The 24,517-nt window shown below is 36.2% G+C and overlaps 2 protein-coding genes across 7 annotated transcripts in view; both read right to left on the bottom strand.

Moving 5' to 3' along the window:
* LOC112559253 (tyrosine-protein phosphatase non-receptor type 13-like) overlaps positions 1-17,116 on the bottom strand; it is a 40,982-nt gene extending 23,866 nt beyond the window's left edge. For 4 of the 6 annotated variants that reach the window (XM_025230351.1, XM_025230360.1, XM_025230368.1 and 1 more), the window contains exons 1-21: positions 17,003-17,116; positions 13,877-14,020; positions 12,923-13,098; positions 12,561-12,626; positions 11,963-12,055; positions 11,604-11,699; positions 11,216-11,396; positions 10,054-10,563; positions 8,900-9,047; positions 8,351-8,540; positions 7,944-8,018; positions 7,529-7,697; positions 7,137-7,287; positions 6,316-6,607; positions 6,042-6,092; positions 3,199-3,428; positions 2,460-2,548; positions 2,164-2,291; positions 1,404-1,477; positions 708-874; positions 370-429 (exon numbers count right to left, since the gene is read on the bottom strand). In XM_025230351.1, the coding sequence (XP_025086136.1) occupies positions 370-429; positions 708-874; positions 1,404-1,477; positions 2,164-2,291; positions 2,460-2,548; positions 3,199-3,428; positions 6,042-6,092; positions 6,316-6,607; positions 7,137-7,287; positions 7,529-7,697; positions 7,944-8,018; positions 8,351-8,540; positions 8,900-9,047; positions 10,054-10,563; positions 11,216-11,396; positions 11,604-11,699; positions 11,963-12,055; positions 12,561-12,626; positions 12,923-13,098; positions 13,877-14,006 (3,076 nt within the window). In that variant the 5' untranslated portion in view covers positions 14,007-14,020; positions 17,003-17,116. The remainder of the gene's footprint in view (positions 1-369; positions 430-707; positions 875-1,403; positions 1,478-2,163; positions 2,292-2,459; positions 2,549-3,198; positions 3,429-6,041; positions 6,093-6,315; positions 6,608-7,136; positions 7,288-7,528; positions 7,698-7,943; positions 8,019-8,350; positions 8,541-8,899; positions 9,048-10,053; positions 10,564-11,215; positions 11,397-11,603; positions 11,700-11,962; positions 12,056-12,560; positions 12,627-12,922; positions 13,099-13,876; positions 14,021-17,002) is intronic. The other 2 variants (XM_025230377.1, XM_025230383.1) reach the window with 2 other exon arrangements.
* Positions 17,117-17,434: 318 nt separating this feature from the next.
* Positions 17,435-24,509, bottom strand: LOC112573274 (isovaleryl-CoA dehydrogenase, mitochondrial-like). The gene is made up of 12 exons (XM_025253493.1): positions 24,337-24,509; positions 23,813-23,902; positions 23,596-23,647; positions 22,956-23,125; positions 22,562-22,655; positions 22,133-22,269; positions 21,580-21,676; positions 19,914-20,007; positions 19,483-19,564; positions 19,138-19,242; positions 18,683-18,755; positions 17,435-18,418 (listed from the first exon to the last, which is right to left on the bottom strand). The coding sequence occupies exons 1-12, from the start codon at positions 24,475-24,477 to the stop codon at positions 18,285-18,287; spliced, it is 1,269 nt and encodes a 422-aa protein (XP_025109278.1). The 5' UTR covers positions 24,478-24,509; the 3' UTR covers positions 17,435-18,284.
* Positions 24,510-24,517: the final 8 nt, after the last annotated feature.

The following is a 24,517-nucleotide window of genomic DNA, read 5'->3' as shown; positions in this document are numbered from 1 at the left end:
TTAATAACAAACATAACAGCTTACCTTTTAGTACTTTAGTACAGCTTAACATCTTAATGTCTTCGTACAATGTCATATTATTAGCTGCAGTTGCAATATTTTATATTATTAAAAAAAGCTTCTTTGTAAAAAATATGAAATCTGTTGTCATGTAACGGCAAGGAAAGAATATCAGCTTTCAGCTTTTAACCATATGTCTTTGAGTAACCACTTTCTGCTTAATATTTATTTAGATCAGTTAATCTATGTTTACAATTACTTTCAGTCACTACTGCAGATCTGATAAAATTGACAATGTCTGTCGCAATCCACATTTTAAAACATGAATGGCCACAAGATAAATAAGTGATAATTATACGCTAACCTTACCTGATGAATAGTTAATATGCGGTTGGAATGCATCTGGTTTTGCCACTTGACTGATCGCACCTATCGAGTTAAAGAAAATCATCAGCTTAGGAAGATCAGAATAAAGTACATAATCTGAAATTTGGATGCAAATATACATGCATGCAAATAGTGATGTACAACTTCAAGCTTTCTAAGCTTATAAGTATTTCATGCCATGTTGAAGTTCAAGCATATACTTCAATCTCTCCCACCACACCCACACTCAAAATCTCTAATCTCACATGCAGTTTATGTCTTCAAGCATGATTCCATTTTCAGACAAAAAGGAAAATGATACAGAATACACCAGTTATTACCGTCTTCAAATGTGCCAGATTCAAAGCCAAGCTTATTTAATTCTGGAATTTCAACATCCTGCATATTGGAATCCACTGTCGTGGCAAGCCAGTCCTCAACAACAGAGGATGGGTGTGTCAGCTTTTGACCATCCCGCACAAATTTCAGATTAGGATATGGTGGTGGTCTGCACATGAGAAGCCCATGCATCTGCATGCTGCCTACATTACGATTTACAATCTCACGCACTTTTGTCAGTATTTCAAGCGAATGTACTCATGCCATCTTTGCATCAGTTTTAGTGCATTCTGCTCTATGATATTACAATAAGCCAAGACATGCAGAGACATGCATTGTAAAAGAAAAATGACTGTGCAGTTCACATGCAACATTTTCAAATTAGAAATATGATGACCTTGATTACAGTTATTTTGAATAATTTTTCTTTTATAGATATGTCAAGTACAATTTATTGATAGACTGTGATAGTAAGTCCACAGCTGAGGCAAACATAAGTCAGGTGACATCCCATGTTGCTCCAACTTATGCAGATTTATTTCCTTGGGACTTCAAACAGCTTACATATTTGCTGCATTCAACACAGATTATGTCAAGCATGCTACAAAACTTACTGTCATGCTTTGCGTCAGATATGATGGAGTACCAGAAACATGTTAAGATGTAGATATGTCAAAAGATATGGCACATCAGTTTACCTGCGATACTTTACGGGTGGTGCACCAGGTTTTTCTTTGGGTTCTGGAGGACTGATTGGTAATGCTGCTATTGCCTGCAAACAGGTCATGTTGCTACATTACAGAGGAACTATTCTTTTCCTTTTATTTGGCTACTTTTTTGTCAAAATTTAGAGGATGTGACCAGAAGGTATGTTCTTATGCAAATGCAAAAAGGAAATGTTTCTTTGAGTATAATTAGTTGTAGGAAGGTTAGAAATGTACATTAAGTGCCTTTCTCCTACTCAAACCAGTCAACATAGAATAACTCTTATCCTGTAACTCAGGGTGGTGCCAATGGTCTGCCGGTCACCTGATACCTTCAAGTGGCCTCCTTCTGGTGTGATAGGGAACACTGGCATCTCTCATACAAAGTATACTAGGTGAAAGTAGTTGATCAGAGGTGGTCCACAATAAAAGTGCATGACCTGATCCACGAAATCTTAGTTATAGGCTGCTTTTCTTTTACTGATGCCTTTTACATCTACATCCTGACTGGCCACTATAAAATTCTGACTGAAGAATACTGTTCACACTAGAAGGGAGGCATCAGGTGACTGACTGGCAGACCTTGAGTGCTATCTTGAGAGTTACAGGGTTCAAGTGGTAGCATCCTTAATTATCATAACAATCATCCTATGTTGACTGGATCAAGTAGGATAAAGTGCTTAATACATTTCTAATCAAAATTTTAAAAAGGCTTTCAAGTCAGCTAAACAAGTGCAAAAATCTTTTTACTTACCTTGTCACTCAGTTTGCTGCCTGCTTTTGCTTCTTTATCTGCATTTTCTTCCTCATCATCTAGTTCTCCTTGGTTTTTTTCATTATTTTGGGGCAATGATGGCTGTTCAGAATTGTCTTGCCTCTCCTCTGAAACAGAAAAATAAAGTTATGTACATCGCATCTCTATACTTCAACCTAGCTATAGCAAGTAGAAAAAATAGCCTATTATTAGCACAATTGTTGATACCTATGATTCAGAAATGTTTTAAAAATTTCTAAACCATATACACAAGAAAATTAATCAATCAAACGCACCTAGAAGTGAATCCAGCACTAAATTTCTTGTTCTTGTATGTATGTGAAATCGATGCTGAGCTGTAGAAAATTGCAGCAGGTAGCGGCCTCTATGAAAATCATGAAAAAAGCAGAATCCACTTTTACATCAAGAACAAAATTTCTTCTTAGTGAGAAAATGAAAATTTGTTAACAATTCTACATTTGTAAAGCAAAGTAACTTGAGCAAGGAAACAGAAACACGCTATCTTCTCTCTCCCTCTTTCTCTATCTCTCTCAAACACAGGTTGTATTAAAATACTGGCATTAAAATGGAACTACCAGTTTTCTGTTGTATTCTAACAGATGTTTTATGGCACTAACAATAATACAAGGTGGCAGAGATTGTTGTGCTTGCTAAAGGATATGACAGTATTATGTCTTGCTGATTTGACTGCTCATTTGTTGATATACCTAGGAGAGGATTAGACTGCCATCTTGTAAACCTAAATAGACTAATCTACCCTTTAAAATCAAAATAAATGAATATGTCACAAAATAAAAATATGGGCTAACAAAGCCATAGATCCAATGTAGAATAGTTATTTCTCCTCTGTAATCAATAAAATGTTATGTGCTTAGTGCACTAAGAAGCAAAAGGGATTCTACCAATACATAAACAAAGCTTATTTCAAATACTTTGTATTTCAACAAGTATACAATACCAAATGCCATGAAATGGGAATTAAAAGTACTATAGCCAAGCAGAAATTATGCATACTTGCGATAGCTGTTGGTGTAGAAGTTCACCTTAGGCGATTTGCCACGAGAGGTCAGGGTAGGGTATACCTTGGGTTGGATTGAAAAGCGACGTTTGTTGAAGGAAATTTTGAGTACAGATGCCCAGGGCAGCACCTCTGTGACCGTACGATTAAAGATGTCTGGTTCAGCAAGAATCATAGTGCTTTGGGTGATACCCAGCCATGCAAGACTGCTTGGTTCATTCTTTACCTGATATTGAAAAGGCACATTACACCATACTGTGATCAAAAGAAATTGTCATGGACATAGCTTCTGACTGTTAGGGTGAGCATGAGTTGTCACCCTTGGTTGAATGAATGGAGAGGAATGGGAGTTATGTAACAGAGTGAACGAAGTGTTTGCATGAGTCCCGGCTATTTTTAGTGAAATGCGTTTTAGATTTCCAAATAAGAAGTCTAAGGAGTGAGACACAGAGAAGACTAGCTGTGTGATGGGAATTAATGTAATTCCTTGCTGAGCCAAGCTTGGAGTCGTCTTCCCAAGTGGCAGTGCCATGGAGTAATGACATGATGACATTGTTCCCATAGCGGCCCTCAGGAACCCTCATAACTGTGGATTAATAGGAGTACTGGAATATCATCTGCAAATGGGAATTACGGAGGCCCAGCCCTTCACCGGCAACACGGATTACCACTGGACCACCCTGTTGCAAGTAGCAGTTGTTTTTTCAAGGAAGATAATTCTTGGGATTCTAGGATAGTTAAGGTTTGATCTGTGGATAATAGCCAGTAGGCCCAAACCCCGTCAATAGAACAAACAAGAAACCCATAGACAAGTCTTTAGGCTTTGTGTTATGAAAGAACGCGTGCGGACATAGTGGTACATGAATGTGACGTGCTGAGAGAGTGTGACTGTGACAGAAATCATAAAAATTTTAATAATCTTTACACACAGCACTAACATAATCATCCATACCCAACTATCTCCTTAGGTAAGTAAAATGTAAAGGCAGCCCCCTAACCTCTTGGTCACTCAGGAGCGAGATATTAGAGACCTCACTTTTCTTTGAACTAACATTTTGAAAGGGCAGTGCCCATCTCCTACATTACACTGCTATCTTACCTTCCCCAACTTCTATGGAGTCAGCTTTTATAACAACTGTGAACATGGGTATTAAACTGGAGCACTTTTAAGTTAAATCTCCAGTGCTCTAACCACTTGAGTACCTACTTCCCAACTGTCTTTTTGTATGAATAAAGGATGTGACAATTCTTTTCTTGAATACAAAAATAGAGATTTTTTTTTAATTGGAAAAGAATTTATCCATTCTTTCCAATAACAAAAGTCCCATTTACCTGAAAATAAATTAAGCTTTTAATACTACTGTATCAAAGCATCCAAATTTCTGCAGTGCTGAAGTAATGGACTGAACAAAACACTTCTCAAAAGGCCATTTTGGGCCATTTTTGATGGTAACATTTTTTTTTCTTTGAGTAATTACCAGATAACATGATTACATGGAGATCACCCTCTACCTCAGTTCCAGCTGCCAAGTGGGCAGGTAGTCAAAAAAACCAAAACAAAATCAACTCACTCCAACTCTTCCTGCCTGACTAGTGAGTACACCCACCTCTCCAGTTCTCTGCTGGAACTGAGAAAGGGACCCACAGCAGGAAGGCGTAAGGAAACTGTCATTATCTGTTGAGTACTCCAAAAAATATGAGCAACAACACAGGGTCCCCACAGGGGGTGCTCATGACAGGGCAGGTAGGCACGGTCAAGGGCAAAAAAGCAGCCTGCCAAGGCAAACCGAAAGGTTTTCTTTAGCACTTACAACTGTATTAATCGCCAAATCAGAGAAAACATGACGCCCCTCAAACAACTTTCTTGGAGAAACAGTCACACCAAGAGGAGACACAAATGGGGGAGATGAAAAACAAACTGATGGTGCAACAATGGCTGTCGCCAGTGAAAATTCCTGAGGTAGCCATTAAGGTTCAAAGGAGTATAACGCACTAGAGGTCCTAGTGGAACGAGAGATAGAGACAAAAAACTTCACTTACTTTTTGACTGCAAAAACAAGCCCAGCCCACCTTCAGCAGTTCATTCCTCTTCACCATACCCATAGATTCCGTCCCACCTACGCAATGTCACAGTTACTTTGGGTTTAAGAACAAAAGCAGCACAGCATTCAAAGGAAGTGAGTATTAGATGGCCTTAGACTGTGCCTGATGGCAGTATGAACAAAAGACCGCCATCTTGATTTTCCATGAAACCAGTGGCAGACCAAAAAAAATTGTAAGAATTCTGCTCTCTCTCTTCCTACCGCTGGCAGTGTAAGTCTGATTATGCTCTATCTGTTCACCTTTTCTCTTTTCACTTCTTGTCTGTTAGTTTAGCAAATGCAAGAAGACAAGTTCGCACACTGAAGTCTTTGAAGTGAGACGCTGCTGTACACATATGTGTAGCCTCAAAAACCAAATAAACAGACTGTTGAACCCTTGTGGAAGGTTTTTTGTAATAATAATCTTAGGGCAACACTGGGCTTAAGGGGGACAGCACTCTAGCTTTGGGACTGCTGTTTCCCCTAATGCCCAAGGCAAAATTCGTTTGTAGTTGTAGTTGCAGTTGTAGCCCTTAAACTCCTATGGTCAGGTCATCTGGTAACATTAAAGAAGAAACATGATCTCTCACCAGTGGACAGCTGTTACTGAGGTAGCTAAATGGTGATCTCCATATAGCATCTCGTACACCATGAAAAAGAAATATATTTATGCAATGCTAAATAACATGTAAAACTAGAAACAAATGGTGACCTATTCTATTTATAATAACAAATTCATCACAGTGATCCTGCCTTACCTTCATTAGCTTGTAGAAGTGAACGCCATATTCTGGAAGGGACTGAACAGTCTAAAAAAGAACAGATAAATTAAGACTAATCACCCACACAGCAGATAATGTTTTATATGACTAAAGTAAGGCTGTATATAAAGTGTTTTTAGAACCAACTCTTTTCTTTTTAGGCCAAAATTAAACAGCTAAAGCAGCATATTTCATTTTTTTATTTATTGATAAATTATCTCCCATTTTTCTTCTGATTATATCTAAAATCATCTTAAGCATGGTATTTTACCTCAATAAATTGGACTTCACACTGGGATGGAGTTAGACCCAAGGTTTCCTGGTGAGCTACCAAGGCACGGTCATGCACATAGGCCATTCCAAGACGACAAGCTGTGCGAGCAGGTATGTATTGCTCTGGGACAAAGTAATTATGGCCCATGGTGTTGCAATGGTAATCCCCAAACTCTGCCTGCAGTGCCAGGCCAGTCAAAGCCAGTAGCTGCTGATCAGAAGCCATACATCGTTCTTCTAGAATATCTCGACGCAGCTGAAGATATAACAGATGTTCACTGCTGGTGTGCCTGTAAGTAAATTAATTATTAACAGGTGATTTCAGTATACAGTAAACACGAAAGGTGAAAAACCCAAAACAGAACAATTATTCTACTGACTGGCAATAAGAAAGACTCGGTCTATCAGTCAGTCCATGACTCACTCAGCAGTCAAATCAATGTCTTTTAATCTATGCAATTTAAAAATCAATTATTAAAATAGGTTCATCAGACATTCTTTCCTCTCATGTCTGATATCATCTTTCTCAAATGAATGTCCTTAAACCACTGAAAATATTGTATTATTTAGGATGACTCATCTAGCAAGTAAGTACAACACACAAACACAAATTCAAATTTATTAACTATCAGACATCATGTTGAACCAGCATATTATTCTGCTCTTACTAGCATCAAATGAGAAGAAGTGGCATTTACTTGTGTTGAACAGCACTACTAGCCAGAGCTTTCACTAAGTTTGAAACGAGACCAAATGGTAATGCTTAAATGACTTAATTCAGGAAATAAGTGTCTTTCTTAGAGATTTTTTCCAACAGACCTAAAATGTGCCAGAGACTCTGGGTAGAATTTGACACGAAGGAAGACTGTGAAGGTCACTGGAGGCATGTGACCTTTGGCTCCTTCTCGCCATCCTGTAGGTGCCATCTTGTGCAGCTTGGAGTCAGCATCAATAAAGAAGTGTTCTCCATCTGCAATCATGATCCATAAAATATTTTTCACAATTAAACAAACACCCAATGAACCAATGCATGCACCTGCAATCCATGTATCTGCATGCATGCACATACCAACATGCACAAGTCTCATTTAACCAAGAATCATGCTGCTAACAAAATCTTTCAAGTAATACTTATTTATAACAAAGAAAGTGATGGATAACAAAATACTAATACTAATACTCCTCTTCCCCATACAAAAAATTCAACTGACCACAGAGGTAGGTAAGCCCAAAAAATGAGAAATCATCTAAGGCTGTCTGGGTAACAACTGCATCAAACAGCTGTCTTCCTGTCAAGCAGGGATCCACAAAAACCTCAAACTTCTGTCCTGTCAGGTGCACAATTATTACACGACGAGCCAAAGCTGGATGTTTCTGGCTCTGAAAAATTTATGTAAATCAAATGAAAATAATGAAATAAAAATGAAGCTTATAACACACATCACACATTCCTTGTGATATGTATTAACTTCTAAGAGTGGTGAACACACAATAAATATAAAAATTAAGTCAAACAGAAATTCACAAGTTCTGTTTTAGATGGATTAAACATGAAGGGAAAAAATTAAAGATTATTGAAGAAAATTGTGCCTCCATCCCCATAAACACATATTAGATGAAAATTACCTCTCCTTGCAATGGAAGGGAAAGCCTCACAAGAGGTTCACTGGCTCTGTGCACAAATTCAGGTCCATAAAACTCCTGTTAACAAAAAAAAAGTTCTTTCGATTTCCTATGCAGACGATAAAATCTCTAATTTGAATGAAAAGGAAACAGAACTTGAATGTTGCAATAATTTCTGAGTTACTGCTTAATTATTAAACCAGCATCAGAATACATTTGTTATAAAAAAAGATATTCAGAGGCATCTTGACATGTTTTATGTATTAAAAAATATAAAGAAAAAAAAATCAAAAGAATCTATATCCAATAAACTTGAAAAATAAACATGTCTAATAAGTGCATGCAAAAATTATCCAAATATAAATCTTTATTAATATTTTAAATAACAGTTACAAGCATCAAAAACTCACTCTCAATTGCTCTCTTTCAGGAGTTGACAATACATGCAGTTTAGAGTCAAACTGTTTAAAATGTTGTTTTTGTTGTTCCTGATCCTGCTGGAGATTTGTCTGAAGTTGATGAGCAGTATCACCATCATGCCTTCGTTTGAGAAGAGAGGATGGAGAAGAGGGCATATTTTCTGTTTCTTCAACATTTAATCTGGCACAACAAATAGGAAATAAAGCCTAGGGTGAAGCAAGACAATGGCAGTTAAAGCTGAAAGCCTCCTTTACCTCTGAAGAAATACCCTTTATACAGAGTAAAATTTAATTTTTAAATTTATTAATAGAACTATTGCTGAAAAAGTCACTATCAAATAGACAAAGTTCTCCAGGTTAAAATCTTGTACCCTCTATCATTTGTATCATTTTTGGCCTCACACAGCTTTTATTATGACTGCATGAAATCAGTGAGGAAGTGACAGAAAAGAAGATGCAAAGGAAAAAAGATGTCTGCAAACCAAAACCTCTGCATCTCCATCCAATGACTGATCATAACTCTCAGGAGTGATTGCTCACCTAGAGACACGACAAGTGCTTGCATCTTCTGGCACTATGGAAGACATGTCACTGCTTATGATGCTAGCCTGCTCATGGTCATACTCTGCTGACATATTCGTGGTCATGTCTGTGCCAAAATGACCACAGAGATCTGTCATGTAGCTTCCTGCCAGAAGTAAGCATTCAAACATAAAAATCTACATCAGCCCAAATGAGTCCAAGGCAATCTCTTTTTTCTCTGATACCCAGCACCTCCTTTACCTCATTTACTTCATCATTTTCATTTTTTTTTAAACTTTAACTCTGCATGTTTCCACGAACAGAAGTGCACGCATTGTGCCTTTTCCTTACACACACCATATAATCTATGCAAAGAAATGGCTATACAAGCATACAGACATATGCATGTTTGATTGCTCATTACTGTTTATAGAATACCAAAAGAAAACATCACAAAAACAATCTGCAGTCTAAAAGATTTAAAATATTTGTTCTTAGTGAGATAACTTAAAGCTTATAATTTAACATGCACACGAAATAAGCACACTGTCTTTTTATTTTAATTATGACAAGTAAATCCACCCAGCACATCTGTGAAATGCTGGTTGATGTCTCTGCTGCTAATTTGTCAGGGGTGACTGTCAACCGAGGGAGGGCCAGATAGCTTGAACCGATCCGGGGAGCCCTAGAGTTTCTTCCCTTGTCCGGTGTATGAGTACTCGAACATTCTATCAACATTTCAACTAATGTCCAGGCCAAAGAGTTTGAAAGCGTCTACCAGCATTGGTGATTTTATAGGATTATGTGCAGTGGCGTGTTAGTGTAATTGCTAGTGTGACAGCGCACCTGGCTAGCAGTGATTTGGTGGGGGAAAACATTCCTGGCGCTGAGATTTGTGGGAGATTTGTGTTATTGTGACCTGACCAGAACCAGCTCAACAAAACAAAAAATAAGAAAAGAAGAGAAAACTAGAGAGCAGGCACTTCAGTAAAATACGAGAACCCCATGGACGGGTTGTTGTTTTCTGTTGTGGAAAGAACGGGTGCAGACCTCGTGTGCGTGTTGCTCAGGAAGAGCTAACAATTTAGCAGAAAATATGACACATCTATAAAGCAATTTTATAATGCATAAATACGAAAAGATTTTTAAAAAGCTATTATAAGCAACCTTACCTAGTGTGTAAGACATCAGCGAGGACATAGACCGAGCATCAGTTGCATAATCTATAAGCATGCTGGAAGTGGGTGGCATCAAGTGTAGAGTAGACAATCTGTCTCCACCTGGATCTTCCTTGCCTCCTTGCTGAGCAACTTTCAGTCTATGTTGTCTTTCCTTCAACTGTAAGTACTTCTTATATGCTGGGCTACCCATGCTTAAGCCAACAAGACCAGAGGTAGAGGTCAGACTGCGGTATGCAGGAACTGTGTGGTAAAGTAACGTGTGACCTTCACCAGATGAAGCAAAGGAAGTGTTAAGAACATCTTGTGAGGTCCTGCTGGGGGCTCTGCTATTCAAGGTAGAGGCAGACTGAGACACGTGGGAATTCCTATTAGTGGTGCTGGTGATCAAAGATGGAGAAGTTGTGACAATGGTACTGGCACAGTTGGTTCCAACAGGAGAAAGATGTTGACTTTCTTTTACTTCACCTGTGAGATGAGCTTCAGATGCTGAAACAGAAGTCTCTGTAAAGCACAACCTAATGCAAAATTATGGGGTTTTAATTTTTTTTATGGAATTGCTTTTATGACCTGACCTAGTCAAAAGGTTTGATTTTGTTCTGAGCTTATGAAAAGACTATACTGTTTATTCTAATGCATCAGAGAAAAAAAATATGTTCAGAAATGTTTCAACAATATTCAATTGTTCAAACATTGCCAAAATTTGGGACAGATGTACCTATGAAGCTAGTAAGTAAACCTCCAAACAACAGTTTCCAAAGCTTAGCATAGAACTTTCATGGTCATGCTCAGCTTTGGACTCAATGGAGTGGAAAGCTTACGAAGTTCTCTATTACTAACAATGGGACTTCAAAGACAGCTTCATGTTATAAACAGACAGGGTTACATTGCCACTGCTTCTACATTATGAGGAAAGTCTTAAGTATTTGTTACAGCCAATCTCAAAGTGAAAAAAGTACTTTTAAAAAACTGCTCCACAATAGTGACATAAAATAATACACCTCTACTTAATTCTTAACAAATAAAATTATGCATAAAAATAACACTTAAAAAGTTGAGATACAACAAAATGTATGATTAAATTTGCCTTTATAAATGAAGCTAGATATATACAAAAAAAAAAAAAGAAAAGGACAGCCAATATAAGCACTCTTACCTCTGCTAGGGCTGCGCGATCTGGAACGCGAGCAAGATCTAGTGGGTGATGGTGACTGAGACCTATGGTTCGGTCTATGATGATAATGATGATGACGATGGTGTGCTTGTCGTCGACGTAGACGAATGTTTAAAGTGCTTTGACAGCTACGATCACTGCCATAGTTACTATCTGTCCCAGTCTTTAAAGAAAAAAAAAACCCAATGTTTCAAACAAAGAAAATCCTCTTCTTCGCAGATACAACTTAAAATGCTTCATCACAATTCTTTTTCACAAAATATATGAACATTAATACCAAAAATGTGAAAAAAGAAAAATGTAACAGAAATAAATAAAAAAATACAATCACCAAATACTATCAACATGCAAGAAACTGTATAAGATATACCTGATCAAAGGGGCCAAGAACGGAATGGTATAACTTTGTAACACTCTGTGCATAAGGAGGCTTGCCAGGATGCTGCCTAGTGTGAAGATCACAGGCCTAAAACAACCAATTTTTAAATTTACATAAGAAACTGACAAAAAATCAAACTTTTTAAAGTAATCAAAACAGAAGTAAAACATAAGACTTGCTAAAACTTAAATGCAAGGGTTTTTTTTCAGTATTATCAACAATAATATCTCCTAACAAAAGTAGTTGCTCTCATGCATGTTGATAAACAGACAGGAAGACAGGCAGACAGATACAATATTTCATAAGTATAATTTATATTAATATAAATTATTTACAACAAGGGTCCTTACCTCAAGTACAGGCCTCAAACCTATTCGTACAGTAGGATTTTCTTCACACATGGCCTCCAGAAGTGATTCAAGGTGCCGACTAATGTTGACATACTGTAACTCATATTTCATTTAATGCATTAGCAGCGAATGTAAATGTATGAACATCTATACATTCCTGTATGTTGCACATGTTGATGTCTGCGCACAAATATTTCATTTATCACCAACAAGAATAGCTGCAAATGATCTATACTTATGCCTCCAAAATGTTTGACACACAAGCCTCAAGTATCACAGACTGAGACAGAAGCTTCATTCAGACATATAAGTGTGTATCACCATGGCTTGAGCACAGAATATGAAAAACTGAGCCCAACTCTTTTGCCATTTGTTTCTCTCTAGACATGCCAGGAACTACTGATGTCGGCGCTGAACATGAGCTGTTCATCTTCTCTAAAGCTTAGTGCACTTAATCACCAGGATCCTGCACTCATACACATACCATGCAAAAATAATTAACCATAATAAATTTGGTATTTTGCAAACGGTAAAACTTTAAGGCCTGTTGTGCTGGTAAAGATTTACTAAACTACATCAACATTTCAAATGGCACTACCTCATTTGGTTGCAATCCATGTTCAGTGGCAACTTGAAGTGTTCTTCCCAGGGTGTACACAAACATCTGGAATATGACCAAAGCATACAAAATAAAAAAAACAAACTCCATGTATAATTAATCTATTTATGATGCATTGTAGCAATTTTTTTATAATATTTATATAGCGCATTTGTCTACTATACAGCAGACACAATACAACTTTTAACCCTTTACTTCTTAAACAAATAAGTTAATGATGCGCTGACATTTGCACGTATATGCAAAATTATTTAAACCATATTTGTATTTAAGTGGCTGAAGAAACACAAAATGTGAAACTACAGGATCCTTCTTTTTGCACACTTCGTATCAGCCATCACCTTTTCAACAGCAGTGTCAGACATGCTGTGTTGACAGCAATTACTGTATTCAGGTGCCATGATATCAGTGCCATGCCAAGTGGTGTTCCCAGGTCCAAAAGTCACCTGACCATCCTGACACAGGTTTAGTGTCAAGGGACTGATTGCGAAAAGACTGCCATCTTTGTGTGTGGCTCCTACATGTACAAACATAGTCACCGAGTTATTTCTGTGTGTGAAAAAAAAAAAAATCTGGAGCTAGAAGCAAAATATAGCAGCATCCCTAATTCATGAGGAAAGACAATTCTGAAAACAAATTTGTATCAACAACTTTCTCTTGACTCGTATAATTTAAAAACATGGTAGCTTGTTTAACTAATGTTTGTTGTCATTGACCTATTACTCTAACATCCTAAGTGCATCAAGAAAGACGACTACAAAATTACATTCCTTGCCTTGACATTGTGTTTTCTTTTTTGGGGGGAAGGGAGGTCTCTCTTCATCCATTTGTCTTTAGGATGGGCAAATTCAATGGCAAGACTGAATCTATTTTAAGCCCAACAATTATCAATATTTACATAGCAGCTCTGTGCTGGTACAGTAGCAGCTGTTGTAGCTGTAGTATAGATAAATCAATATGATAGTGAAGTTATCTATAAAAGCATTAAGAAATGTCTGTTTCTGCATTTCATTAAAAATAAAATTGAATTTTTTGGTTCTTAAACAGACTAGCCAAAAGCCTCTGTTTCCTTCTTCCTCCTAACATCTTATTCCTCCTTTTACGTGTTTTCTTTTCTATCAGTCATAATTAGTCACTTCATATATTTATATATAAAACAAAGGAAGAACAAATGGAAACTTGTAACCAGAAAAACAGCATTAATTTATTGTCATAATAAATCTAATTATCAAGTAAAAAGTCCCAATATTACAGCACCCTTAACATAACACATTAGACTAGACAGTATGTTTTACCTTTAATGAAATAGTCTTGAATGGCTGCTGCACTTTGACAAAGCAAAGCCCAAACTTCACCTTCTCTGAGAGGCCCCCCCCGAACCTCCAGAATATCAGCTACACTTACAGCAAGAGGTAAACTTGGCATTGTGGCACCAATATCTGTCAGCAAAAGGGGTAAGAAGAGATAGCAATGTTGAGTTTACTCACACGAATGGCCACTTATATAATTCTGTGAGAAAGTGTAAAAGTGTAGAAGTCATACTAAAAGCATCCAACTGTCAAACCTACAGGAAGTCTTACACAGAAAAATGTAAAGAAAATTACAAATAATATTTCTTATAGTCTTTGCTGAACTCACTTAAGCTTATGATTTCACACAAAGGTTATTATTAATGATTAATGAATCGTAATATGCCAGCTGGATAAATATACAAGAAAATGCACAAATGTCACTGACAAAATGCATTAAATCTTAACTTGAAATTATGCCTTTAAGTTATAAACTGTATGTATATCTCCCAGATATATATATACACATCGCTGTTTGTAAGCATTACTAATCATTTACATCTGTAGAAATGCCTAGCCTTCAGCATAAGCTCCCCTGTTGAAGCATTGCCAAGAATCTCTGGGTCTACCTATAACCTTTACTGCATCATAGAAAAACAATCATTAAGCTAGCACCTCGAAGGACTTCAGCAATAAAAATGCACTTTCACAGAGGACATACATGTTCATTCTCATTACTATCATCCTACTGCAGCATTCACTTACAGAAAGAGTGCTGTAACACAAAAGACATGCTCATCTGCTAAAAAGTTTTATTAAGATAACAAACGTTATGCTTCAGACTTTACATTTCTTAATCAATGTAGAATCCCCTTTCATTCAGACATGCTTGCAGCAACAAAGATATATGAACTTCACAACAAGAATTAAGACTTTGCTTCTTTTCATTTCAGTGAGTTTTTCTTCAATGGTAGAAAGTGGATAAAATTCATGCTCTACTGGTTCATTTGTCTGATGCATGTCAATACAAAATTATCTCCATTTAGGTTTGGGATGATGACAGTTGCATTTACAAATTGAAGTCAGACCTTCAGTTAGCGTAGTTGTGTCTAAAGTTTCAAGTTCTTGAAATTTCTTTCTTTCTTTCATATGACAAATAGGATCATCTACTTTGTAGGTTGAGTGACTACTTTTACTTCTTTTTTTGTACATATGATAATCTTTTCATTCTTCAATTTTCCCCAATTTCCATTCATATAGTTCTTTGTACTTTTTCTCTGGCTTTTGATTAATAATGGAATTGACAAAGATTACTTCTTGGAGTGATCCCACTTTCAAAACACTTAACATTTTTGCAATTTACTCCCAGCAATGGTGTTTTTTCCTTTGACTACCATGAATTTGCACACCAGTTGTTTTTGCTTTGTTTCTTTGGTCACATTCAATCACATTTACTTTACTCTGAAACATTCTTAACACTGTTAGTGGTTTCACTACTTGTATAGATATAACTGAGGAAACAGCCAAGTGGCTAGAGGACAAAACACTTAACAGAAATAAAAGGTGTACTCTTATGAAAAAAGTGTATTGCAATACTAATAGAAATATTTTAGGGAAATATTTTTGAGTTTCATGATGTCAATATTGTGGATATGTTGAATGTTTACTTTATTCAGGTGGTGTACACTATCAAAATGTTAATAGTACAGTGATACCTCGGTTCTCGAACGCCTTGACTTTCGACCAAATCGGTATTCGACCAGGAAATTCGAGAAAATTTTGTCTTGGAATTCGAACAAATATTTGGAACTCGAACATCTGAACGTCCGAGATGAGCCGAGTTGAGCCGAATGGCGTTCTTTCGGCCCAGCGCGCCTTGCTTGCGTCATCAGTGACAATAACCATCCCCCTTCCCTCCTCCCTCCACATTCATTCCCTCCTGCCATAAAGTTTGGTACAGGTACAGTAAATGAAACACAATTTACTGTACTGTACAGTACATTTTTTTTTGTGTTAATAAATACACTTTTATTTTTTATTTCTTGTTGAGACTCATGTTTTTCTACATATTATATACAAATTAGGCCAGTAAATAGGCATTTTCTGGGGCTTGGAACGAATTAATCCAGTTTCCATTATTTCCTTTGGGTTTCATTGCTTCGGTTCTCGAACAATTTGGTTCTCGACCGTCCTCCCGGAACGAATTATGTTCGAGAACCGAGGTATCACTGTATTAGTTCTGCTAAGATAAATATGACCAAATTTTAATTACAGTGTGAGAACAATAAAGTTAAGCTAGCAGATCCACTATTTCAAACAAAATAGAAGAACATTTTTTTTATTGCTATATATTTTTGTTATTGCAGTGAAATGTTACTCTGAAAGTCCGCAAGTTCTCGAACAGTTGGATTCAAAACCCGTCAGAAATTTTAGTCTATTTAATTATCAGTATTATGTAGAGATAAGCCATTTACCTTCTTTTTTTATTGTCACTGGATCATAAAATAACATTATACATACTTCACACACAAAAAACAACAACAAAAACAACAAAAAAAACGAAAATATCTTCCTCGGTGTCTCACGTTTCTGGAGTGCCATAATTTCTTTCGGTGTGTGTTGCGGGGAGGAGGGGGAGAAGTTGTGGTTGGGATGCCATGGGTGTGGCGTGCATGCGTGTAAAGGATGGAAAGACATGAGTAAGCAAAAGAGAATCTATGACACACAAACTGTGCAATACAATCACGACAGTATGTTACGGACAAAGAATCACTTTCTTGGGAGAGGGCGAGAGGATGAGGGTGGGCGGACCGATTCCAGAAACCGAGAACATGACTATAGCAGAGTAGAGATGCTACTTCATATCAGATCTTGCTGAGACTGCCGTCACGTCTGAATCTAAAATATGTTCAACAGGAGAAAACAAAAATACCTGGCTGCGACAAAAACCTGCACGAAAGATGCGCGATTGTATGCTCAGCCTAAATCGACAACCAAGATGCAACTAGGTCAGAAACGCAAGCACTGAAGCAGACGGCATCTTTTACAGCGAGGCAGTGGAAAACTTTTTACGGTTAAGCTTACACAATAAATTATTCGAACTTCAAAAGAAAATAAATTTTGAGTGCTTACCTGTCCAATATGGACCAAAAAAACACTTAAAATCGAAAAAAATTCTTCAAAAGTTCTTAGAAGAGTTACGTGCATGGACCGCCATCGCACCCTGGGAACACTAAATATAGCGAAGACTGCGATTGGCTGAACTTTTATTAGTCAGGGGATGCAATCGCGAGCCCCTCCTCCCCTGAACTATAACAAGTTTTTCTACTCGAGACAATAAATGTGTGTGTGTGTGGGGGGGGGGTGGTGGCCTCATACTCAATTAAGTGACTCTTTCATATTTTTGTGCTTTTTTATTTTGTATTGGCTCTGCACTCTTTCACACAAATTTTTCAGTATCATACAAGCGTGCTTGCACACTCACACACAGCACTGAAGATATACAATACAGGAGCACTGCAACACAACAAATACAAATATCACCCCAACCCAAAAGAAGTCAACTGAAATTTACTATGCTTCAGTTTATTTAAAAAAAATTCTGATGGACCACTTGATGCTGAAGTTTCAATGCACCTTCCAATCAACAAGTTTCAAAGATCATTTACAATGCAAAGACTAACCACCAAGGAATGATGTCTGTAGATAAATGATAGAATTTAAAACAACAAGCACTTTTGAAAGTAGTGCTTCAGAGTGTTGACATTGTATTAATAAAGAAAATTGTAATTTCTTTACATAAAATTGAAAATGCAGATCCAGCTTTCTCATTTATTTCTCATAAAACACCTCGACCTAACCAGTACCAATAGAAGGATACCCAAGCAGTAGCTCCAAGTATTTCTTTATAATGTTTGTAACTGCAACTTAACACTGACGTGTAACAGTGAACATTATCAATGAATAATTAAAAAATGTTCAAACTTTTCCAATTAACCATTATTTTATTATTAACTTGGCTGTGACAGCTGCAGGTAATGTTGCCAGAGGCATTTCACAGAACTTTTGCATATAATATTTTGTTATCAGATGTAAGACAACTGTCTCATTACTATACTTTATGTTCCAGGCACATTTATAAAAGTTATTACATTCACTATTAAATAAACTCAAGCATCTATAATTACATGTGTGCTTCCGAAAATCAAAACAAATGAGGAACACCTTTGTGTCATGTGTTTATTAACGATTAATTTTTTTCTTAAAATTATAATAAAAATATCTATAATTATGCTTTTTTAAGAATAAGAAAGTCTTAGATTAAATCATTTATTATTCACTCAAATACTCTGTTGGCGAGATATCAGATACATTCACAGATGATCACAGAAACTTTAGTTACTTGAGAAATACTTTATCTGTAGTGGGCATTTATGGCCCTGGCAATGACAAGACGACGGATTTCACTGGTACCGGCTCCAATCTCATACAACTTGGCATCTCTAAGCAGTCTTCCTGATGGATAGTCATTTATATAGCCATTTCCTCCTGTCAATAAACCAGCCATTCAAGATTATACTAAACGGCTCTTTTTTTCCTTCCAGAAACATAAAAATTGTTTTTAATAGACTAAGATCATACTTTAATTTTAATGGCTATGTTGAGTTAACTACCAGATGGTAATTCTCAGGAGTAAATATATAATTCTATCTCATTTGCAGCATGCAAGTTTTCTAATAGCAACACGCACACAAAGAGGTCAAAACTATAATATATATAAGACATTATAAAAACACTCAATGATGCACAAACCTAAGATCTGAATTGTGTCTAGAGCCATCTTGGTTGCATTCTCAGCTGTATACAAAATAACTGCTGCACAGTCCTAAACAAGAAGAAATCAAAATTAACCTATCATGAACTATAATATATAAATCATGAAGAACCCCTTATATGAAAAAGCATTATCATCTTAAAATTTATTTTAATTACATGACCAGGAAAGTTTGCAGCATATCAAATGAAAAGATGGCTAGTTCTATTTTCAGACATATCAAGATTTATATAATTCACAGTTACGAACACCCTACAAAAACACTAGGACGGACATAGCTAAAACCAAATATTTTGAAAAGCATGCTAAAGTGTACTCTTAAACAATGACAAAGAATTGTTGTTTTTTCAAGATTTCTTAAGCTCATAATCAAAGTACTTTTTCTCAGTACTAGCTAAGTTTAGTGTCACTGGATGTACAGAGGCAAACTCACATTTGGAAGAATCTGGCCACAGCCTAAGGATCGTGCAGCATTGTAGGCATAGGAACGACTTGCATTGAGCACAGTGTACATGTCTGCTATCTTGGCTTGAATCATCTAGATGAAATATCAGTCATCAGCTAAGAACTAAATTTGCTTACAAACAGAAATACTCATTGAAAAATAAAAATCAAGCTATAAATATAAATGCTTTCCAAATAAAATTTCCTCATGTGCAATGTATATTGACTGGTTTTCTTTATTTTTATCACTCTTAGTAAAATAACTGATGTAGGACATCAGTTGAGATAAATTTCATCAAAATTGAAAGACGCAAGAATGATTATTTCTCTGTACCTGAAAGTGACCAATTTTGGTACCAAATGCCTCACGCACATGAGCATACTGAAATGCTAAATCACAACATGCCTGCATAATGCTGTAATAGAAAAAGGAAAGAAAAGAATTATAAAAAACAGATTTATGCAACAATAATGACTGTCAGTTTTGAATAGAGCCTCAATATTTTTTCCTGTTTTCTACATGAACTTGTATTCATCCATGGTTGCCTCTCTCTCAAGCACCCACAGTGAGCATTCTTTCTCTATTTTAACATGAAAAATAAGCTCAAATAAAATTATTTTTCCCACATTTTTGTAATTTTCACATCCAATTCAAGCACTTATTTCTTTACATTTTTATCAAATAAGACTGTCCTCAAAACAGCTTTTAAATCTAATTCAAAACTTGCACAATATTGTGTCACTCAATTTTTGTACATCACTTACCCAATAGGACCTCCAGAAAGGATCAGTCGTTCAATGTCAAGTCCACTAAACAGGACATACACCCCTTTGTTCAGCTGACCCAGCATATTAGAAGCTGTTGGCATCATGCACAAGGAAAGTTAGGCATGACAGAAGAAAAAAAGCACTGTATGCATTTAACTTAACAATATCATTTATTTTACCCTTATTCCTCAGAAATAAATTCTAGCAGAACATGAATTTGACCTTGAAAATGAACCTTCCAAAATGTTTAACTGATCCAATACTAAAGAAAGATAATGACAAGTTCCTTACATTCCCATTAATGCTTTTATGTTTCTTCAAAAATATATTTACCTGCACCTTAAAAAAAAAAAAAAACACTGTGTGCGTGTGTATATATATATATGTCAAATTATTCCTATGAATTTTCTTTCATAAGACTCAGTCAAATATTTATATATATATTATTTTTTTCAAAATAGCTTTTCCTTACGGATGTTTGGCTCCTTTTTATCGATTCTTTTTCTATTCCCTAATTAAACATTCATTAAAGATCTCAAATTTTCTTTGTAATGATTCAGCAGGCCATGACAACACAGGAGCACTGTATGAGCTGCATTTTGTATTGCATTTTGGTTTGTCAACCACCAGCACATACTTTGTTCCTGATTCACAAATGTTAATGTGTGCAAATACACAAACAAATGATACAGCTGCATGTAGCAGATCTAAAGAAAGCCTTTTCTCTACCCCTACATAAATAAACAAGCCAGCATTAGAACAAAAGCTATCATCGATGACTACTGTACTGCATCTTCAATTTTACTATTGACTCAGTGTTTTACTTTACTTGAACCGTTTATATTTATATATACTTCAGTAAATTAATAATTGTACATTGTACATCAACAACAAACTTGCTATCTTACTTAACTCATAACAGCACATTAAACAATGAAAATTTTAAAAGCAAAACACTTTGTGTTGGGGAGACTGGAGAAATTCAAACAACTAAATTAGAACTCAAGAAACAAAGTAACTTCAATTAACATTTTCACTCACCCAGCAGGGTTTTCAACACTTAGGACATAAACTTCTTTGTTTTCAGCTTCCAAGATATTTTCAACTGTTTAGAGTTAAACTGTTCATGTTATAAATACAGATAATAGCACAGTAGTGCTCAGCCCCTCAAATGTCTGTATGCAGGTATATATATAAAAAACACTTTTATTTTCATGTACTACTTAATCATTTTAAACATCCATAACAAACTTTGGTCAGCAACAGTGTCTACATAGTAGTTGTACCAAAGCTAATGTGTGTGTATATATATATATCAAAACAAGCCTTATTTATTAGTCAGTGATATACTGAGTGGTTTCATACAGATTACACCACTCAATTGATTCAGTCGAATCTGGGGGCAGTTTAAAACTATGGCACAAATATGCTCCCTGGTCATTAAAGGGTTAAAAGAGATAGAAACTACAAATTCTGATTTTTAATTCTCTCTAGCACATGCAATCTGCACAAGTCAAAAGCAAAAGGTGACCACCTCTGTATGTGTGCTGTCTCTCTTTTAAGGGAAAGGGGTACCAAGGTTTACATAACAGTAAATATTGCACAACATTACATGAGGGTCACCAACTATGTATAAAAGACAATAAAATAGTGTTTTTTTTACCTGGTACTTTGCAGTCTTCAAAAATCAATTCTGAAGTGTTAGACCCTCGCATACCAAGTTTATCAAGCTTCTGTCCAGGACGAAATCCTTCCATTCCCTAGCAAGCAGACACACACATACAGATATAATTATCTGCTAAGTCAAAAATAACCAAAAACATTAGCCTAAGGGTGCACTGTTGTTTACGAAAGTTGTGGAATGTGCCTCCATGAAAGCATGAAAATATTTGCATTTGTTTTGTGTGGGCATTGTGGAAAAAAAATAAAGATTGGATTTCCTGTGACACCACAAAACTAGGTTCGCTGTTAATGCAATGTCTCATTATATGCTGGTTGTAGCTCATGATGGTTTTTGCCTCCATAGGTTTCAATTGTTAACACATAGATCAATTTAAATATATGTTGGTTTTTTTTTTAAAAATTGCAATACACTTTGAGACAATTTTAGGATTTACTTCCAATTGCCATCTCAGCAACCTTAAACAAAAGTTCAGTTTCAACTCAGGTTACCCTTCAAAAGGTCTACCTTCCAGTATAAATAATGGACTGAACACCTTTTCAATCAAGAATGCTGTTATGCCATGTTGAGGCTTTGAGGTAGTAAAGTCTGTCTTGGCATACACAACCAGCACATCAGCATCAGGACCATTTGTGATCCAAAACTTATTGCCATTTAGTACATAATAATCACCTGAAAAAAAATCAAAAGGGATGTTATAAAATGTACAATAAACTGTATATTCCTTAAGTACATCATTAGTTGAAAAACATACATAGCACAAAGATTACTTTTTTACCTATTTACAGTACTTATGAAAGGTGATGTACAATGCAAACAGAAAATGCACAAAAAACATCTACAGCAGCCACCAGCTTAGGAATATTTGGAAATTAGGAACATAAGGAAATAAATTCACAAACAAGTGTATTCACATATGCACAAAGAATGAGAGCAAAATGCATCCTTTAGGATAATACTCAACCTTTTTTTTCTGCCTTCAGACGCATTGATACAACATCAGACCCACTGTTTGCTTCACTCATAGCCAAAGCACCAATTGCCTCTCCTTTTATCAACTGCCAACACATGTACCTTTGGTCTCAAAATTTAATAAATCTAGGATTGTGTTTTGTAGCAACATAAATTTATGTTAAATGAATTCAAATTAAATTGTAAATTTTGAAGGACAAACAAGGAATGTCCGTTACATAATAGAGAGGACACAAATGAGTACATGACAGAACAGACACATGTGCTTCTCATTGGCTGCTCATAGTTCTTCTGCCTACATTGCAGTGACTTAGAGGACAAATTTTGATGTTTGGAAAGGTGTGATTATAAGCTGAATGTAATGAACAAAGTATCTGAATGCCAACCTTAGGCAGGTATTTCTCTTTCTGTCCTTCTGTCCCATTGCGCACAATTTGGTTGACACAAAGGTTAGAATGGGCCCCATAGCTCAAGGCAACAGCAGCTGAGGCACGAGACATTTCCTCCATGATAAGCAGGTGATCCAAATAGCTCAGCTCTGACCCACCATACTTACCTGGTATAGAATGCAGGGATTAGTGAAAATAATATGCATGTGTTTACATGTACAATTGTAAACATAAAATAAAAATAGTCTTTCTAATTCAAGATTTCAAAAAAAATTTTTCATTACATTACTTAAAAGCATCCCATTTAGCATAATTTATAACACTCCAGTCTTCCTAGGTTTCAAGGCACCTGCACTGAACAGCACTGCTGTACCCCAGAGTGTAATCCCAGCTGCATGACTAGAAGATACTGGCAGAATTTACATTGCATACTAGGCAACAGAACTATAGATGCTACTGATCTGTGTTTGGCACAATCCAAAAACATTGTTTGCAATTCGTTTGTGTATTATTCACAAATGTAAGAGATCTCTAAAAAAGTACTACATTTCTATCTCTGGTTACTAGTAAATTCCAATAAAATTTAAAATTTCCACATTCACATACAACCTCATCTCAAATACAATTATGTACTTACTTGGCGCAGTTGCACCTAACAGTCCAAGTTCACCACACTGAAGCCAAAATTGCTGTAACAGTGATTTTTGTGAATTAAAATTTTTGAAAATAAAGTAGCACAGAAACTTTTCTCCGTGTGAAAACGCAAAGTGGAACTATAGCCTAATTTATAACTATACGGTGGTACAACATATTCACCATTCATTTTTGTAAGATATTAAAACAACATTCTCCACCTTCATGTCAGCAAAGTTGTTTTCTTTGTCAATCTGAGCTGCTTTCGGCGCCAGTTCCTTTTGTGTGAATTGAAACACACTTTCTCGCAACTGTAATAAATCAATAAAGCATTGCTTCATAAATGTAAGCTTATTTTATAGATGTTGTTACTATCTAACGTGCACGAGCGGAGTATGTGTCTGAGTGGAGTATGTGTCTGAGTGTGAGTGGGGGTAACAACTGCAGCATCTACCGCACTATAAACTTTTAACAGTGATCGTGTTAGCGTTGTCTACGGTGTTTAACTTTTTTTTTCACGTGGAACAGAAAGACGATTATGTACACACATAAAACATGCATAGAGCACAATCGACTGATTATACGGTAGACGACGAGCAAGGAACTAGGGTTACATACACGGACCTTCATTTAATATAGGTCGGTGACTACTATGTATACATATGATATCGGCAAAGCAGTCCCCCTGGAAAGTATGATTCGATTGGGTAAAAGCCGTAGGTGTGTCAGCATGTAAAACATTTACCTGCTTCTGTTCATCTGTCAGACTAAACAAGTTGTCATTAATTGGAAAAAAGGAAGACAGCCGTTTCTGAAGGCCTGAGATGTCTTTCCTCCTCAAAAAGTGACAACAGGCACGTCCTAATCTTGAAGTTGTGCACGCCATTGCTTACTTTACAAAAAGACCTGTACAGAGGAGTTATTTC

This window comes from Pomacea canaliculata, linkage group LG1, assembly GCF_003073045.1.
Source record: "Pomacea canaliculata isolate SZHN2017 linkage group LG1, ASM307304v1, whole genome shotgun sequence".
In the NCBI taxonomy this organism is placed as follows: Eukaryota; Metazoa; Mollusca; class Gastropoda; order Architaenioglossa; family Ampullariidae; genus Pomacea; species Pomacea canaliculata.
This window is presented reverse-complemented; position numbering and strand designations above follow the sequence as displayed.